The sequence below is a fragment of the Lactuca virosa genome, chromosome 7 (genome assembly GCF_052849685.1).
Source record: "Lactuca virosa cultivar CGN04683 chromosome 7, Lactuca_virosa_CGN04683_v6, whole genome shotgun sequence".
Classification (NCBI taxonomy): domain Eukaryota; kingdom Viridiplantae; phylum Streptophyta; class Magnoliopsida; order Asterales; family Asteraceae; genus Lactuca; species Lactuca virosa.
The window spans coordinates 48,359,998-48,379,343 of NC_136432.1; the positions used below are offsets into that span (position 1 = coordinate 48,359,998).

General features: G+C 36.2%; 2 protein-coding genes across 2 annotated transcripts; both read left to right on the plus strand.

Annotated features, from left to right (window-relative positions):
- Window positions 1–1,266: 1,266 nt before the first annotated feature.
- On the plus strand, window positions 1,267–2,704 carry LOC145123579 (F-box/LRR-repeat protein 25-like). The gene is made up of 2 exons (XM_079058788.1): window positions 1,267–2,291; window positions 2,466–2,704. Exons 1-2 carry the CDS (start codon window positions 1,284–1,286, stop codon window positions 2,562–2,564), a joined length of 1,107 nt encoding a protein of 368 aa, XP_078914914.1. The 5' UTR covers window positions 1,267–1,283; the 3' UTR covers window positions 2,565–2,704.
- A 1,111-nt stretch (window positions 2,705–3,815) lies between these two features.
- LOC145126227 (F-box protein At5g03100-like) lies at window positions 3,816–14,638 on the plus strand. Its single transcript, XM_079061628.1, has 3 exons — window positions 3,816–3,920; window positions 11,318–12,291; window positions 14,377–14,638. The coding sequence occupies exons 2-3, from the start codon at window positions 11,401–11,403 to the stop codon at window positions 14,434–14,436; spliced, it is 951 nt and encodes a 316-aa protein (XP_078917754.1). The 5' UTR covers window positions 3,816–3,920; window positions 11,318–11,400; the 3' UTR covers window positions 14,437–14,638.
- Window positions 14,639–19,346: the final 4,708 nt, after the last annotated feature.

Sequence of the window (19,346 nt, forward strand, 5' to 3'; positions counted from 1 at the left end):
AACTTGGGGGTGATGGAGGCTGGGGTGGAAGCCTCATAATTTTTTTTAAATAGGGTGCAAACCCTCCAATTTAGGGTTTTACTCGGATAGCTCCTACTCGCCGAGTCGGTCTTCCGACTCGTCGAGTAGGTCACTTAATCCCCCGACCCGGAGTCGATCCTACTCGACGAGTTGGGCCTCCAACTTGCCGAGTCCAAGGGTAAAATATGAAGTTTGGCTCGAATTTAAATGCGTACCTGAGACCGGGTGTTACAGGCGTAGCCAGGAGCACACCCGACGTACTCTTCCTGGTTCATAGCCAGAAAAAGCTTTATTTTTCGATTTATGTTAGTTCGACATTTGTAATTTGATTATACATAAGTCTCTAAGTTGTATCGATGTATCTTCATTATATTTCACTATTTTAGGCTACTATTAAGTTTCTTCCGGACAAAATTGCATAAACAATCTCCATGGTTAGCAAAATGTACCATAAATAGTCCTAATAGAGATTGTTCGACAGAGTTGATCCATGTGTGGTTTTAAATTACATGTTTAGTTATTTTGAATAATATTGTTAGCAAATAGAGGTTATGTGTGTGTGTATATGTGTGCATGTGTGTATAACGAGCTCATTTCCCACACACGAACCCTCATTACAAGATGTCCATGTAGAGTTTGAAATACGATCAACATGGTGGGCTTATTTTGGCTTTCCTTTTGAACCGAAAGAATGGAAACTTAACCAACTTCCACCTAATTTCGGATCTAAAATGGCTTCCAAACATCTGATGTTCCCTCTAAGAAATAGTTGAAGACTCATATTTTTCCTCTGAATCAAAGTAGTTAAATCCAAGCTGTAGTGAAAATAAGTCATCGTACAGTGGAGAATCTGCAATTGGCATATATATTATGGTATAAACTGACTTCAATGATCCCTAACGTCCACAACATTTTCGAGGGGAGAGATGGATGAGACGAGGTTTCATTATCATCAGAAAAATGACTACGTCATCGGTGCTCTCTCTACACATCTTTCTCATCTACGTTTTTCTCTCTATAGTTCTATAGTTTTTGATGGGTCATGGGAGAAGATGGTCGGGATCGATATTTTATATCCTTAATGATCTTTTTTTAATATATTTCTACTTATCAATAATTAAAGAATATATAATAACTATCTTGTTTTTGTAGGGACCGAAATGTAGTTTTTCAAAGTTGTGGGGCGAAAGAAAACATTCGTTTTAAAATTTGTCTAAATTTGTGACTGATTCGGAAGCAAATAGGGCTGTATTGCCGCCGCCATGGAAGCGACGGAAGAAGGAGAAAAGCATACTAAAATTGTCCGAAGTCGGATAGAGTTACTAGACTCCATCGACGAGGGGGAAGAAGATCGAATCAGTGCGTTGCCAGATTGCGTGCTTCTTGAAATCCTGTCTCGTTTACCCAACACAAAATACGCCATTAGAACAGGTACCCTCTCTAAGAAATGGAAACATCTTTGGACTTCAGTACCTACTCTCATTTTTACACATTATGATTATTCCCTAACTCAATCTCGTGGAAACTATTACTCAAACTCCGATTTCGTTTCATTTGTGGAGAAAACCCTAAGTCAGTGTCGTCAAACGAAGCTCAAGAAATTTAAAGTGGATACCAGTCATAGTTTTACTAGTTATGATGTTCAATATCAGTTGCAGTTCAACAATTGGATTCGTTATGCTATGAGTTGTAACGTTGAAGAGCTCAGCATGAAGTTTAGCTGTTTTGAGGAAGCTGAGTTTCTTTTAGATCAGTTTTTTTTCATCACTCCATGTTTTACCCATCTGACATTAGAAAGCTGCATATTGAATCCAACTGGGGCGATTAGTTGGAAAAATCTTAGGTATTTGCGTATTGCCTACATGAAAATAGATGAAGATTTGATGGAAAATGTATTATCCGGGAGTCCTCTACTGGAGACTTTGGTGTTAGATCATTGCTATGGTTTTAGGCGAATTGATATTACTTCAAAGAGCGTTAAGAAGTTGGTGTTCTCTGGATACAATGACCCAGAGGACGAATATGATGATCTTGCTGATATTATTGAAATCAATGCTCCTAATATTTTATCACTAACAATCGATGATGCCTTGTTGTTGTGGAAGCTTTTATTGGTAAATGTGTCTTCTTTAGTCAAAGCTAGCTTATATTATGAAAAGCTCGGGCATGATGAGACAACACGTAATGAATCACAAGAAGAGATGCTTAAAGGATTTATACTAAACCTTCGTCATGTTAAGGAGCTTAAAATTGGGTACTTCTGTTCTGAGGTAAATGTTCTTCTGCTTTTACAACTTATATCTTTTATAAAAATCATTATATGTGTCTCTTTCTGTTATAACTTCTAACCGGGTGTCATTGCAATTTTTTATTTTTGTTTGCGCCATTCATAATTAATGCATACATGCATTGCACGATTCTCACTTGTATTGTGGTGTTGGTAGGTTGTGTCTCGTTTGGAAGACAAAGGTTTTGTTTTCCCATCAAATATCAAGTTTACTGGTGATACTTGTGATTGGTCTGATTGTGATTCAGATTGGTGATGCTTTGAATCCATGTTTAGGCATTTTTATTATCGTGTAATATTTTAACCTCTTTTTTCAGTTTGTTTTTCTAAGGTTTACTTGGTTCCATTGGGTTGTGGATCATTTCTTATATCAAAATATTGTTTCTTTTTGTTCTATGTAGCTAATGTATTATTAGTTGTTACTCGAATGCATCAATTGTACTCTATGTACTTGTATGAGTTATGGCATTTTGTTCTAGCAAAATGGAGAAATGTATCTTGGTATGCTTTTGTCTTCACCAACATAACATAAGTGGTGTGGTTATCAAATGAATATACAAGATTAATTAAGACTTTTAACTTATTTATAAAAGTATATACACAATTTGTAAAAAGTAATTTTTTTTATCAATGAATGTACATTGTTCCCGATGCATTGCCTACAAAAAAAAAAAAAAAAAAAAAACTTTACATGGATAATATAACAATAATTAGGTAGATTTGTCATGTTATAGTGTTATAACGGGAACAAATGAAAGTGTGATGTTATAAAAGAAAGTAAAATTGATCCATTATTTTTACAGGATTGATATAACATTATTTTCATTTATATAAATGTGTTGGTGTTGGTTGAAGTACATATATATGGTGTTTATTGAAGTTAGAGTTGCACTTAATCCAGTATATATGATTGACATTAAACCATGTATAGATGACTAATAACAAACGTGAAAAACGTGGTATCCATGCAAATGTAGGTAGGTTTGTGACAAATAATAAATCATGTAGTGACTAATGACCAGTCTGATGTCAATGTATATAGTTTGGTCATTTGTTGCAAAAGGGGTTATTGGAAGTCAACTTTGATATTTTTTTAATAAAGGTAGAAATGACTAATATTTTTATAATATATATATTTTTAAAATTTGTGAGTGTTTTTTAACAAGTTATATATATTTTTTACTTATTTATTATGTTAACATTTCTTTTAGATAAAATTACTAATTACATAATATTTTATATTACTAAATGATATTGTTAATATTTGGCTAAATATGAATAATTAAAAATTGATTTGGAAACGAAAAAATATCTCAGTTCTAATAGCTACAGGGCCTGAAATTTAAACTTTAAAAGTGTAGGGGCAAAAGCAAAACTTCATTTCACCCTATGTTTACATTTACGCTTGACTTAGGTTTTGTTTAGTTTCTGAGGAAAGCGACGAGAGCTCTGTTTGCTTCCATGGAAATGGTGGAAAAAGGACAAAATCAACCTAAAATTTCGGCAGAACGGCTAAAGTTTGAGGGGGAAGACCGAATCAGTGCTTTGCAAGATTGCTTGCTTCTTGAAATCCTGTCCCGTTTACCCTCCACGAAAGACGCTATTAGAACAGGTACACTCTCCAATCGGTGGAAACATCTTTGGAATTCGGTTCCTACTCTCAGTTTTACAAATTCAGATTATTATCCATTTCTTCAACATCCCCAAAACCCTAACTCAAGGTCCGATTTTGTTTCATTCGTGGACAAAACCCTGACTCGATGTCCCCAATTGAAGCTAAAGAAATTTAAAGTGCATACCGGTTATGATATTCGATTTGAATCACAAGTCAAGAATTGGATTCGTTATGCTATCATTCGTAACGTTGAACAGCTTATTTTGATGTTTTGGAATATGAAATCAGACGTTGACTTTCCTTTAGATCAATTCTTTTTCCTCAATTCATGTTTTACTGACCTGACATTAGTAGGCTGCAAATTAAATCCAACTGGGGAGATTAGTTGGAAAAATCTTAGGAATTTATGATGGTCCTAAAGATGATAAGATTAATTGATTAGTGACACTTTGGGTAGGAATGGCATAGAGAAAAGTTGTTTCCAGGCAAATAAAAGTTGCAATTTATCTTCTAATAACTATAAATATTAAGAGTAAATTACAGTTTTGGTCCCTGTGGTTGGCACCAATTTGCAGTTTTTCTGTCCAACTTTTGAAAAATTGATGCAAGTGGTTCTCATCGTTTCAAAATCCATCAGGGTTGGTCACTACCGTTAAGCCCCTTCGGTTAAATGCCTGTAAAACGACCATTTTATCCCATCTTTTCTTTTTTCGCATTTTTTTTTTAATTATGTTTTCAACATTTAGCATTTATTAGCACCACCGCCAGGTCTACGGAGTAGAAAATTATAATGGACAAAAGTAACAACTCATGTAATATAAAAAATGTTGGGTTTTGGTAATCATTTTTAGATCATAGATGGCAATGTGAAATATGAGAGACATGAATAAAAAGACAAGACCGGTCCCCCGAATAAAGACTTGAACCTAGTGGGTTAAAAACGAAACCGGACTGAAAAAGGACCGGTAAAAGACAGGTCGAGAGATCCGTCCCAAAAACCGTTTTAAGTAGGGGTGTGCGCGGTGCGGTTTGGTGCGGTTTAGAGTCAAAACCGCAAACCGCACCGCATGTGCGGTTTGGGATTTTTGGAAACCGCAAACCGCACCGTTAAGGTTCTAAACCGTATTATGCGGTGCGGTTTGGTTTGGTGCGGGTGGTTTTAGTGCGGTTTAGTGAATAACAAATAACAAATAAGGTATTGTGTATTCAAGTTTTATACGCATTAGTATGTAACTATGATTAAATGATTTTTTATCATATAACAAATAACGAGTTGTATATAACTGTGGTAAACGATTGTTTTAATATCCCTAACATCGTTATTAATTTGATATATATTAGTGCTACTTTTCCCACCAATTTTAATATACTATTGTGAAAATGAAAGTTATGTGTCGGCTAAATCCAAAATAGAGTTTGCACTCAGATAGATATATTTTTCCATGATAAATTTAATTTTATTCTTCCAAAGATATTGATTTGATATAATCAATATAGTTTGATACCTAATTTGTCAAGTATCTTTATAAATAGACAAAAATGGGTTAGAATTTGTTAAAACTGAAACAATGGTTGTATACTGTCCCATTGTTTAGCGACCAATTTGCTATTTTGCACTTGTTAGAATTTGTTGTACATAATAATTTAATAATGTTTTTTATAATTAATAATAATAGACATGTATCTTACCTTATATATAATGCGGTGCGGTGCGATTTGAACCGCGTTTGCATAAGCATAAACCACAAACCGCACCACATATTGCGGTTTACAAAAACTACAAACCACGAACCGCACCGCGAACATTGAAAACTGCATTATGCGGTGCGGTGCGGTGTGGACGGTTTGTGCGGTTTTGTGTATACCCCTAGTTTTAAGACCTGTCCCAAAAAGACCGGATCATTTCATGACCAACTTGAGATCGGCCTTTTGACAAGAAGCCAAAGTTTATATACATATCATTTTTTGTTAATTTACGATTGACGGCTTAGACTATCAACTTCTTCCCATCTATTTTTTATTAAATTCCAGTGTATCCTTTTTAGTATTATCATTTTAGTGTTAATCACGTTTTGGTTAACGGAAAAACCCATAACCAAAAAATACTTAAACTAAATAAGCAAACACCTAAAACAAAACTGAAGAAGACGCACAAAAAAACCGTGATTTCGGACTAAAAAAGACCGAGACTAATCCCAAAATGACTAGTCTGATAACATACCGGACCGAAAAAGACCAGCTTCAGAACTCTGGAAAAAAGGACCGTTCAGAGATTGATCCTGAAAAGTCTTAAAAAGATCGGAACGACACGAGACTAACGACACGAGACTGGTCGGTGACTGTTGGCATGCATGTATGAGGTTAATGATAATAACTCTTTTTTCATCACATTCTTTTTTTGTGGCTTCTGCGTTCTTTAGATTCATCAATTACCTGTTGGAATAGTAATCAAAAGAACATTCACAGTAAAAAAAATATAAATTCGCAAATAAAACAAAGCTTTATTTTTCGATTTATGTGTTGGTGATTTTAGTGTCACCATGTCATTTTATGTAACTGGAACTAACATGTGAGCTAAGGGCTTCATAATTTGTACTCTAATATATGTACGAGTTTGTAAGGAGTGCACACATGTATAAGATCGAATTAGAAGCCTGTTCGACGACAAGTCAGGGGTCCAGGGGCAATGCCCATGGGTTCGGGGTTTCCAAAGGGGCAACGTCCCTTTGGCGGGGTCTAGGGGTAGCTCCCCTAGCGGGGTCCAATGGGCTGAGCCCCTGGCTGGGTCCTGCTGATTATGGTAAAACTAACGAAATTCGTTAGTTTTGGAAACCCTAAATCCTCATTAAAATCTGTATTTTCCCGACTTGCTTCCAAAGCAACCCATGAGGGCCCAACCCTAAGAGGCAAACCTTAATCTCGTTTATTATAAATAAACGACTCTTCTCTTTGAGAAGACAAACGAAAATCATTAGCTCTCATTTTCTTCAAACAATCACCTAATCCTTCTAGCAATTTGGCTTACGACTTTTGTGCCTAGAATCGTAAGTGTCCTCTTGGATTATCCTAGACTGAATTTCTTGCAACTCATGCATAGGGTAGAAATATCAGTTCGGAAAGTGTTCACACGATCCAAGGGGTATCCAGATCTCCAACATAAACCCTAATCTTTCCGACATTATGTTAGTTCGACATTTGTAAAATTGATTATATATAAGTATATAAGTTGTATCCATCTATATACATACTATTTTAGGCTAAGTATCTTCTAGACAAAATTACACAAACAATCTTTGTGATTGGAAAAATGTACCCTAAATAGTTCTAACTAGAGGGTTATCGATGTTTTGCATGGGGTGGATGTGATCTTCACTTCCCGGGCTATGTAAGCACAATGCTGTTAATGGGCAGGTCTTAGAGTTCGTTTGATTGTGAAAAATTTTACAATTTTTCATGAAATTTTTTCAAATGAAAATAAAGATTTTGAAAACGCATTTTGTTGACTCAAGTTTCAAAACTTTCTAAGAAAATGAAGATTTTTTTTTCCAAATTGTATGTAAATTATAAAAGTGATATTTATAGTTTACAAGGTTTTTCCAAAATTTATAAGATGTAAAACGAAAGCTCCACCAGTTTCAAGCAAACACATTTTCTAAAATTTATAGTTTTCAAGCAAACGCATTATGTTTTCCAAATTGTATGTAAACTAGAAAAGTGATATTTATAGTGTACAAGGTTTTTCCAAAATTTATAAGATGTAAAGCGAAAGCTCCACCATTTTCAAGCAAACGTATTTTCTAAAATATTCATTGAAAACTGAAAATTAAACTCCACTATATTTTCTGAAAACGTTTTATAGAAAAATGAAAACAATTGTCACAATCAAACGCATCCTTAGGGTGTGTATGGTTGTGGAAAACTGTTTTCGATCCTCTAGAAAACGTTTTTGTAACGTTCCAAAAATAAGACCAAAAAATTTCATTTTTAATTTAATAAAACAATGTACAAGTCATAATCATAAAATCCCAAATGTAACAATTTTATCAAAACATCATAATATCAGAGTAATCATCAAATGTGGAATAAAACGTGTGTGCACTACAATCACCCCAAACTCTTCCTTTTGCACCTAACATGCCTCGCTCACTGAGTATAACAAGCCCCACCCAACATACAAATCATACAATCATAACACGATAATAATATGCAGAATAATCATCGGGTCACACTCACGCATACAAGCACATACACATGTAAGAGTCACACAGACATCAAGCCTCCTAACATAACAAAACATAACAAAACATGGGCCGAAATTGGTGCCTTTGACCAGCTAAACATGGTGAGGAAACTCACCTCACACTGCTGAATCTCACAGATAAATCTCTGGCTGCTGGCCCACTAAAATCTCAGCTCTATCAATCACAAAACAACATCTAATTAATAAGTGGATCCCGACTCACACTAAGAGTTCAAAGTAGGGTAAAAGATCTTTTACCCTTTACCCAACTTGGCCCAATCCAATTGTCCAAAAGCCCAAATTCCTAAATAATCACCCAAAGCCCAAATATGGCCCAATTTTACAATTGCGCCCAAATCCCTTTCATGGGCCTTCAACCGAAAGAGTACAATAAAATATCAACAACCCAACAATAGAATTCTGATGGCCCATCAAGGCCCAAGACAAATAAAGTCTAACATGGCCCAATACCGAGAAGCCCACAAATCCGAAGCCCACTACTGAGTACGCACAGGGCGTACTCAGCTCGTACGCCCAGCGTACTCGCTTAAGGGCTTGTACGTGCAACATACCTGCTTGTACGCCCAACGTACTCCAACAACTTGGCCAACTTCTACTATTCAGCTCTTAATCGATTAAGACTTCATCCAACACTCAGATCTAACTTCCTTAAGGTGATTTCTCATGTAAAGTTGACAACTTTACGTATATGGGGCTCTTAGAGTTCAAAATGCCATTTTCCAAAACAACACTTGGAAACACTGAGAAACAAATTCTTCCCCAATCTATATAAAAGTCGATTAAATACACCAACAAAACACCATCATCGAGTTTATAAACAATTTAGTAGCATAGTTAGCATTTGGTAATAAAGACTGGAAACGCAACCAAAGTTTTGATCATAAAAGAAATAAAGAATATTGCTCAAAACATACGGTTGGACTAAATTGAAAACATGTTGTAATGTATATATCATGGGTATACTTGCAAATTTGGGATTTTTTTCCGTTTCAACTTGAGAACACATAACATATATATATATATATATATATATATATATATATATATATATATATATATATATATATATATATATATTCCTTTACTTTCTCTTGAACATGGGAACTCGAAATTACAAAATATTTTTTCCATTCCCCTCCTTTCTTTCTCTCATTGTATGCTCTTACCCTTCTTTTCATTCATTTATTAAACTCGGGAACACATCATTAGTTATACCCTATCTACAAAGATATATCCTGTTTTTAAATAAATGGTCAAACATTGATGTTTATGAGCTAAGAGTGATAAAGATCCCACAAAATACTTTTAATCCATCATAAGTCCAAATTAATTGTTTTGTATTTAGGATGTTACAAAGTTAGAGACAGTTAATAACTTATGAAGAGGAACTTTGAAGATCTAGTATCCGCTATTTTGTCCTTAAAGATTGTTAGACAACTACTATTTAAGTTTATTATTTGAGAAATTAAATATCCTCCTACCTTTTCTTCCTACAAATCCTCCTACCCAATTAAATAGTGTCACGTGTAACACTTAACGCTCATTTAGTGAAATTTAATGATATTTTAGTATATTAATATGACATATGTTATCATTTAATTGGGTAGGAGGATTTGTAGGAACAAAAGTAGGAGGATATTTAATTTCTCTAAACGAATTAAAATGATGACTTTTTTCGTAAATTAATTTTATACTTCATGATGTTTTTTAACTTATAATCATATAAAATGTCATGCAAGTACTCTAAGTAATATATGTATGATCAATAATCACAGTTTTGTTGTTACGTATTTTAGGGTCAGGATCCGACACAAACCTAACACACATATAGATAAGTTTGAGTTGAGTTTTTGACCTGTCAAGCAACAACCCGTGCAACCCATTTATTATACGAGTCGTGTTCGAGTTAATACTTGAATTCGCGGGTTAACCTGCCAACTTGTATATTAAATTATAATATTTAATAACTTTAATTTAATTCTTTTATTAGATTTGGTGTATTTACATTATGCCCTAAATCTTAATATGACCTCAAACTATACAACTATACACAACAACACACATTATCCGGATCTACTCCACCCCCGTCCGTTGATAAGTCTCATTGTCTCTCTCTAGTTAACAATCAATGTGAGTTTTATCTTTTTTATTTGGATGTCTTTTTCTGTTTATTTTTCTGCAATTTGGATGTGTTTATCAGCTTATTTTTATGAGATTTTCCCTAATTAATTGACCATGACTCGCGGACCCAATTTTGACTAACGAGCCCGTATAATTAAACGGGTTAGATGGTTCGTGTACGGGTTAGGGTTGAACAATATGCCACAATTATTTATCAGGGTCGTATCCAATATCCACGTTAAGCTTTTTCAGCCACCAACCCATGTCCTACCAACCAGAAACGATGTGAAGACGATATGACTTACGAGCCACCCTTAGTTTATGCTGTATGTTTTAGTATCCGGCTTATAATTGGTCATTAGAAAACTGATCCTACTTAATAAATGAAAGTTTTTTTTTCACATGTCATCACCTACTTCAATATGTCATATGATATTTTGTTATTTTTTTCCATTTTATTTAAATCCACCTAGCAAATTGTGGTTTTTTTGGCTGTGTTATTAAATTAAAAAATCTAATCTAAAAATATAATAAAGAAAATAAATAAACTTAAATGTCTCCTTAAATTCTCACGTAAATTTTCAAATAATGTATTAAATTCAAATCAACCTTCTTAATCGAAAAACATAATTTTCGGCAATCCCTTTTGAATTTATGATAATTTGAAGAAACCTTGCAAAAATTGGTTCATTGATATTTTTTCTAAATTCATTTTTGTAAATTATTAAACATGTAATGCTTAACAATATATATTATTTTAAAAAAACTCTATGTATTACACGGGTCTCACACCTAGTTAGAATATCAAAATAAATGTCGTTTGCCTTCCGTTGACATGTATCGACTTTTTTAATATGTTTTTTATGAAAAAAAAAATGTGTACTTCATAAAGAAAAAAAAAATCTCGCTTTTGTAGGTGTGTTTCAAAGTTTAGGGTTGAAACCAAACCTTCGTTTCACAATTTGTATACAATTTCTCCTAATTTGATTCGGTGTAATTTTTCATGGGAAAGCAACTAGTTCTGGTGCCACCATGGAAACAGTATGATAAAATCAAATTAAAATTACCCCAAAACGGATAAAGTTTCAAGAAATCATGGAAGAAGATCGAATCAGCGCGTTGCCAGATTGTTTACTTCTCGAAATCCTCTCTCGTTTGCCCTCCACAAAAGACGCCATCAGAACAGGTACACTCTCGAATCGGTGGAAACATCTTTGGAATTGGGTTCCTACTCTCCTTTTTGCAGAATGCAATGTTAATCGCGGGATGTCCTATTTCGTTTCGTTCGTGGACAAGACCCTAACTCAGTGTCGCCATTTGAAGCTCAAGAAATTCCAAGTGTATACCCGTTGTGATAATAAATTTCAATCGCAAGTCAACAGTTGGATTCACTATGCTATAAGCTGTAACGTTGAAGAGCTTACTATAAGCTTATCCTGTATGGATAGGGAATATCACTTTATATTAGATCAATTTTTTTTCATCAGTTCATGTTTCACTGATCTGACATTATCATGGTGCGTGATTAATCCAATTGAGGCGATTAGTTGGAAAAATCTTAGGAGCTTGTCTATTTACTGGATGAATATAGATGAAGACGTGATTGAAAATATATTATCCGGGAGTCCTGCATTGGAAACTTTGTTTTTGGGTAATTGCTATGGTTATAGGCGGCTCAATATTACTTCAAAGAGCGTTAAAAACATGGTGTTATTTAAATACTATGATCCTCGTGAGCCATCTAACTCCCATATCATTGAAATCAATGCTCCTAATATTTTATCACTAACAATCAAAGGTTACTTGTCATTGTGGAAGCTTTTGTTGGTAAATGTGTCTTCTGTAGTCGAAGCTAACTTGAATTATTATAAGCTTGGGCATTGTGAAACAACGCCTGAAAAAGAAGCGGAAGAAGAGATGCTTAAAGGATTTATACTGAACCTTCGTCATGTCAAGGAGCTTAAAATTGGGAATTTTTGTTATCAGGTAAAAGTTCTTTTTCTTTAATAGTTTCTATATCTTTGTAAAAATTAATAACATGATCATAAGATTCAGTAGTTGTTTATTAGTTAATTATCCTTTTATACACTTGTTTCAAGTATACTTAACCGGCAGGGCCGGTCCAGTCCAAACGTATATGAGGCCCGGGGCGAAAAGAAAAAAAGGGTCACTCAAAGACAAATACAATAAAGATTAAAAAAATATCATTTATTCTTGACAAAATTGCAAGAATGGTCCCTGTGGATAGATCGAAATTGCCACTTTGGGCCAAACAGGCTTGGACTAGCATTTATGGTCCAAAGGTTTTCATTTTCTTGCCACTTTTGTCCAATTTACTTTAAATTTTTTAATAATGACCATTTTGCCATTTGTTTTTTACTTTTTCAGTTTTTATTTATTTATTCAAATACTCTTATAATTAAAATATAAATAAAAAAGAAAATCTATCTCTCTCTCTCTCTCTCTCCATTAGAACCTGAAGCTCTCTGCATCTACTCCGAGCATCTAAATCACCACCCTCCACTGTTCTTTCCAGAACCACCACCTACAGCTACCATCACCCCTCCTGTCACCACCGCCATCAGATTCCACCATTATAAATGAATAAAAAATTAGAAATCATTTTTATTTCTTGTTTTATCTTCTTGTAAACGAAAAGTTGATCAGCTATGAATCATCAAATATTAAGCATTGATAACCAAAATCAAAATTAGAAATCAACAATCTATCTTTGAATGTTCATCGATTTTAAAGCAGACAAAACATTCAAAATCATATTACAAAAGCACTAATCTATCCAAGAACATTCACAAATCAGTTTTCAAAACTAGATGCAAAAATCAGATGTTAAAGCAAGCCCTAGCAGACACGATGCATCACCACCAAGAAACCTTAGCCGCCATGAACATCCAAGATCTGTTCAAAAATCATATTTTCCATCCTCTATTTCGGGAAGCCAATAAACCCAGTTCCACGAAGCAGAAGATACTGATTACAAAAGGAAATGAGAAGGTAAAGAAGACGATGAACAGTACCCGTATAGAGCTTGTACTAATTTTGAAGATCTGAACTGGAGAGTCACATACACCAGAGCAAACACACACACACAATGTATCGAAGATGTTGGTGGTAATCAAACCACCGATCTGTTTTTCCCGGCGCTCTGGTCTCGTGGATGGTGGAGCTCGACGGAGATGTTTGGGCAAGGGGAGATGACTGATGGGTGAGAAAGGAAAAGGGTGGAGTTGGGGTTTGAAGAATATGATGGTGGTGGATTGAGTTCTTGGTATTAAACAAAAGTTTCCATTTTGAGAGAGAGAGAGAGAGAGAGAGAGAGAGAGAGAGAGAGAGAGAGAGAGAGAGAGAGAGAGAGAGAGAGAGAGAGAGAGAGAGATTTTTTCTTTTTTATTTTTCTTTTAATTATAAAAGTATTTGAATAAATAAAAAAAAACTGAAAAAGTAAAAACAAATGACAAAATGGTCATTATTAAAAAATTTAAAGTAAATTGGACCAAAGTGGCAAGAAAATGAAAACCTTTGGACCATGAGTGCTAGTCCAAACCTGTTTGGCCCAAAATGGCAATTTCGACCTAACCACAGGGACCATTCTTGCAATTTTGTCTTTATTCTTCGACGTAGACATGTTCAATTAGCAATAACAAACAATTCAAATTGTTTATCTTTTGAGCTAATTTGAGTTTGAACCAACTTTACGCTCAAAAAAATCATCTAGGTAATAATTTTTTTTATATATATACACTACATAGCCCATAAATTTTGGACCCCTGGAGACGTGGGCCCTGGGCGGTCGCCCGGATTTCCCACCGTCTGGACCGGCCCTGTTAACCGGATACTTAGAGGGTGTTTGGATGCACGTCCAAAGTAATAATATTGTTAGTTTGGTTAAATTAATGAATATGATTTTCAGATTGTACTTAGAGGGTTAAAGTAACAACGAAAGCAGGCAGTTAGTTTCTGTAATAGGAAGTGGTTATTTAGATAAATATAAAATTATTACCCAACTATCTGTAGCTGTGATCAACTCATCTTTTTACTGTTGTCTGTTGGTAGGTTCGGTCTCGTTTGCGAGCTAAAGGTTTTGTTTTTCCATCAAATCTGACAAGTTTCTGATTGAATTGCTGGAGCTTTGCTTGGTGATCGCTTTTTGTTATTCCAAAAGTATTGACCATTCTTAATTTAGCCAATGCATTATTAGTTGCTACCCCAATGTTTAGATTGTTTGGTGATTGGTTTTTCTTTCCTTTCTTTTTTATTCAATTTCAACTTCTTCCCTAATCCACTTTTAGCAATTGTTTCATATTTCTATTCTACATTATTGGTCCGACATACCTTAGACCATCCGGTGTACTCGACACGAGCACTCTCGTGGTTTACGTGGACCACGACCATGACCGTGCACACCACCCCGGCCGGTCGTGGTCGATCGTGGTCGTGCAGCCTCGTGTTCCCGACGACGAAATGAAACGACCAATAATATTCCCTTTGATTCTTTTGACCGTTGAACGGTCAAATTGTTATTTATTTACACTTTTTTTTTATTTTTTTTTCAAAAACACCCACCACTATATAAATAAAATCTTCACACTTCATCACTTACATTTCATCAAATTTTACTCTCATTCTAAACGAAAAAACACATGGAAGTCCCGATACTGAAAAGCGGCTCCCAACCCTGCCACTGATACAGCTGCTGAAGCTGCTGCGGCAGCCGCCTCAGTGAGGGCTGCGTAACGATCATCGAAATACTCCACCATAGCGGTCTTAATAGACCCGAACATCTCCGGCAACTCGGCCCAGAACAAAGCAGCAACCTCATCATGCAGGATCTCCCGGATCCTGTCATCCATCTCGTCTGGCCTCATCTGACTGATGGTCTCGGGCGTTGTCGGCGCCCGCTGTCCGCCCGCTCCCTCTCCCGATCCTAATCCAGAACCGGATCCAGTCACCAAGCGCCTGGTCATCACCATTCTGAAACATAACACAAGGTATCAGATAATCCATACGAAGAACTGGAAACCAACTCCCAACTAAGCCCTAGGGGTTGTGACTTCCTTGCTACGCGTATCGGTCCTGTGCTTTCAGTAGTACGGGCCCATACTACCTTCCACACCTACCCATATTTGTCTCAAGTGTCACCACAACACCCTAACAATATACATATACATAGTGAGCGCTCAATCCACATTCTTAGTGAAGGGCTAACTGCCTCACAACTGACCTACCGGTCTCACACAACCCACTCATCCATGAGACTTCCACCAACCCTGCAGCACTAGTGTATGCTAGCCATACATAACGCTAGACCCTATAGACTTTCGAATATCCAATCCTACCCTAAGCTCCCAATCAAACAAGAACAGAACATAAGGCTAAATCAAACATTCTCAGGCTATAATATCTTAATTATGTATAATCGTGATGCATACTCTAAGCAACCACAGTAATGATGTCAATCTCATATGAAGGAAACCCTAGGCTAGCAGACATCATGAAATCAGGCAATTCTATCATGCAATTCCTGAAGATCCCTAGCCTAGTACTAGCATGCTGTTCTAACATATCACAATATCAAATAATTGTATGGTATTTTGGGGTCTACTTACTGGCTCCGACTGATCGTACACCCTGCATGCTCCTTTACTTATTTTGAAAAACATTTTAGAAATCATTTTGAAAACCCTTCCTTGATTTGAGACTGGATTCACACGAATGTTCCTCCAATTCACTCAAACCAAGGCTCTGATACCAACTTGTAACGCCCATAAAATTCAAGCAAATTTTAAACTTTTTCCAAACACTTAAAACCATTTAACATTACATAGTTTGTTTTCAAAATACTAATTATCAGAGTATCCTAGTATCAAATCATAAAATCATAACAACAGGAGGAGCGATACGATCATGCCTTCGCCTTCCCGCGATCACCAGAGGTATCTGAAACAACAACTGAAACTGTAAGCCTGAAAGCTTAGTGAGCTACCCCCAAAATACCAACCTCATAACCATAACATATAATCATATAAGCAAACAACATGCATAATGAGCCTTCAGCCTGACTGGACCGCCTCGCAGGCCTTCAGTCTATCTGGACCGCTCTTCGAGCCTTCGGCACGTCTGGACCGCCTCGCAGGGCCTACAGCCTATCCGGACCGCTCGTCGGGCCTTCGGTCCGACTACCATACCCTCCTGGGTCTGTAGTATATCCGGACCGCCCTGGGTATGTTGGCCTTCAGCACAAAGCAGGACCGCCTCAACCCAACCCCCAATCAAACAAACATGTGCACATACATATCATATGCTATCATAATAACAGTCAAACCGATCTAGCATAGCAACATCCTATAACCAGGACACCGACCTACCCAGGTCACTAACATAGCATCATCATATAACCAGGATACCGACCAAACCAGGTCACTAAGCATAAGAATATCACCATCCTAACTACCAGGATGCAAAACAATAAACATATCATGTAATAATCCGAATACAAATCCATAAAGGGCCGACCTTGGTGCCTTAGACCTTGTTGATATAGTGAGGATAACTCACCTCTCAAGTGTCGCACTGAAGTGATAAGCTCAACTCTCGAATCACCAACACGAATTCCTCCACCTAAAGTTACCACAAAACCCTTTTTCATAAATTTCCAAATTACCAAAATACCCCAGAGGTCAACTGGTCAACCCTTGGTCAAAGTCCACGTCCACAGTTAAAGTCAACAGTCCATGTTGACCCAACTCGTCGAGTGCAGTTCACCGAATCGTCGAGTTCTTCTTGGACTCGATAAGTCATGAAATCCTAGGTCGACTCGTCAAGTCCCCCCTATAACTCGTCGAGTTCATACGTGTCCAAAGGTTGAGAGAAACCCTAGCCGACTCGTCGAGTCTTCGACTGACTCGCCGAGTTTAAGGCAATCTTCAACGGAATCGCCGAGTTGTTCATCCAACTCGTCGAGTACATGGCCATCTTCATGTGGCTCGCCGAGTTGACTATGCAACTCGCCAAGTCCCTTCAGACCTTCACCCATACAGACACTTTTTAAGCCATGCAGCGGCTCCATATTGTAGATTCAAGCTTCTAAGGCATGTTTATCACGTAAAGTTGCAAACTTTACGTGCATAAATGGCTCTAAAGGCTCTTAATGACAAATTTAACCTTATAATGGAGTTTTACACTCAAGGAAGGCTTCATACATGACCAAGCTCGAAACTTTATGAACCTAGAACCCAAGAAGGGTCCAGATCTGAAGTTGCAACTTCAGATTTAGCTCATACACCACAATATCATCATAACCAAGCCAAAATAACCCTAAACCTCACCCAAGTGAGATCTAGAAAGAAATGAGGTAAAGGTGACGACTTGATACCTTCAAATGATTGTAACTGAGGTAGATTTCTGATCCCCACACTTTCCTTGCTTCTAGCATCTTGCCCTCCAAGCTCTTCTTTTCAAAGATCCACCTTCCAAAGCTTAAAACACCCAAGAATAAAGCACCACACCGAATTAGGGTTTTCTGGACTCTCAAGGGACAGTAAAGAGGCTGAGGGAGGGTTATGATTCTTTAAATAGGGTGCAAAACCCCGGGATTTAGGGTTTCATCTATCAGCTCCTACTCGTCGAGTCCCTTCTTGGACTCGGCGAGTAGGTCACTAAAACGCGTGGACCAACCTGCTGCTACTCGACGAGTAGGGCAACCAACTCGTCGAGTAGCCCTTGAAATCAAGAAACTTTTATATTAAATCAATACCTGAGAATCGGGGCGTTACAGCTGCTAAATGTTAAACAAAATTGCAAACTTAACAAAGGGAAGTCATGGGACAGATTGTAGAACTTGGGCCTTTTATTAATTCAACATGTACTATATTTTACTTGAAAATGTAAATCAATTTTAATAGTGATGTACTAGCCACCGTTGTTCATTTCCATTATTATGATATAGCATTGGATTTTCTTTTTTTAATTTAAAACTAGAGGGAATGCCCACGCTCCGCGTGGGACGGAAGGTATTGCTTTTGTTTTATATGTGTGTCTTTATTAGTTTTCTCCGGTATCAATCTACTAAAGTTGTTTTCGTTTATCCTACTGAACAGAATGGTTTTTTTGGTTTGGTTTTATTTTTTCTTTTATTTTGTAATGTGTTGAATTGTCAAATGCACAAAAATAACAATCTAGTTTGGCTGAATTTTCTGTCTTTTCTATACACAAAACTACTCTAAGAAATTTGAAAGCTTCACTTGTCAGGTCAACACTCCACAAAATCAACGTCAAAATCACTAAAAACCTCAACCAATCATATGGACAAAAAAAACTAATTGCCACATGGTTTAATAAAGCACTCATACATAAATGCACTTATAAAACATCTTATCGGGGGATCTTGTAATATGAGGCAGAACTTGATCATCACAAAACCTTATATTATTATAGTACCGCAACTTCTGTAAAACGGTCCATGTGGTCACCAGTCTGCCTTTTTTAATAAACAAAGAATGTAGAAAAAGGAAGCTTGTCAAAGTGATACCATTCTCATCGACTCCTTCCTACATCTTATCTTCTACAACTCTCTGTACAACTACTATTTCTGAGGGTTGCAAGGGAGCATTAAAACACTTGACTTGTTCACATTTGTAGAATTTTAAAGATGTTTCCCAATGTCTGTTAAGGTTCCAAGCTCTTCAGGAACTTTTCCAATGATGTGATTTCCATAAAGCTCCCTGTTGTAGAAATAGCATCACAATCAAATGGTTACTTGCATTACCACTTTAGTGTCTCCTGACAAGTGACAACCTAGGACACACATATGAATCAAAACTCAAAACCCACTTTTGCATTTATTTTATTTATCTTTTTAAACATATACTTTTTAAAAAAAAAATCCAAAAAATTGTACATAATAGATTGTTGGATGTCATTACCATGAGGATTCTGCTCTCAGGTAGAGTGACAAAATATAGTTGTCCAATAAATCTGAAACAAAATATGGATGTTACATTATAGCATTATGCATTCAGTTATAT